This window comes from Charadrius vociferus, unplaced genomic scaffold, assembly GCF_000708025.1.
Source record: "Charadrius vociferus isolate BGI_N301 unplaced genomic scaffold, ASM70802v2 scaffold39, whole genome shotgun sequence".
NCBI lineage: Eukaryota > Metazoa > Chordata > Aves > Charadriiformes > Charadriidae > Charadrius > Charadrius vociferus.
In genome coordinates, this window is record NW_009650188.1 from 2,280,159 (window position 1) to 2,281,196 (window position 1,038).

Below are 1,038 nucleotides of genomic sequence, written 5' to 3' on the forward strand. Positions count from 1 at the left end.
CGGCCCCGTTTCCCGCCGCAAGGCAGAGAGCCAGTGGCAGCAGGGTAAGCGGTGGCACCTCTGGGATGCCAATGCCATCCCACCAGGTGATGACAGTCCCACGTTGCCTTCCAGCTGGCATCCAGCGGCCCTTCACCCTCGATGATTTCAAGTTCATCATCTTCCACACACCCTTCTGCAAGCTGGTGCAGAAGTCAGTGGGACGGTTGCTGCTGAACGACTTCTTGGCCACCCCCATCCCCGACACGGCCGCTGGCCTCTACAAGGGGCTGCAGCCCTTCCGGTGGGTCCCTGCGCTCTGTCCCCCGTCCCCCAGCCCAGCCAGGGCAGTGCCTGTGTGGGGTTCAAGCCAACCTCTCTCTGGGCAGCGGCGTGAAGCTGGAGGACACCTACACCAGCAAGGAGGTGGAGAAGGCGTTCCAGGCAGCCAGCCAGGAGATCTTCAACCAGAAGACTAAGCCCTCCCTGCTCCTCTCCTCCCGCAACGGCAACATGTACACGCCGTCCATGTACGGCTGCCTGGCCTCCCTCCTAGCACAGTGAGTCCCCCCCAAATCTGGCTTGGGGTGGGGGTCAGTTTGTTTTTTTTGGGGGGCAGTCCATGGCCCGGCTGGCTGGGGGGCAGGTGCCAGCGCTCATCCCCCTCCACTGCAGCAGAGACCCGCTGCTTTCATTGCACGTAGCCCCCGGCGCGTTCACCTCCCAGCCCACACTGTCTCCCAGCCAGCCTTTTCATCCCAGTTCGCTGGAGCTGGGCTGGTGCATAAAGCCCTTTTGTCAGCGCTGGGAGGATGAAAACCCCCTTGTTGTACCCGGGAGAATGTCTGTCCCCTGATGCCGGTGGCGGCAAAGGATCTGTGGGAATGGCCGGGCACCAGGAGCGGAAAAAAGCCTCATCCCACCATCCCTCCTTGGGCAGCCCTTGTGCTCCCCGGCCCCCAGACCCCACCACAGGCACCCTCTTGCTTCTGGGGCCGCCCACCCTTGGCAATGTGGCCACAAGTTGCCATTTAATCCGTCCCCAAGCCCCAGGACACC

The 1,038-nt window shown here is 63.0% G+C and overlaps 1 protein-coding gene across 1 annotated transcript in view; it reads left to right on the top strand.

The window, feature by feature from the left end:
• The window catches only part of HMGCS2 (3-hydroxy-3-methylglutaryl-CoA synthase 2 (mitochondrial)), a 5,575-nt gene that overhangs the window by 3,872 nt on the left and 665 nt on the right, over window positions 1-1,038 (top strand). The window contains 3 exon segments of the mRNA XM_009892812.1: window positions 9-44; window positions 115-283; window positions 369-539. Of these exon segments, the coding sequence (XP_009891114.1) occupies window positions 9-44; window positions 115-283; window positions 369-539 (376 nt within the window).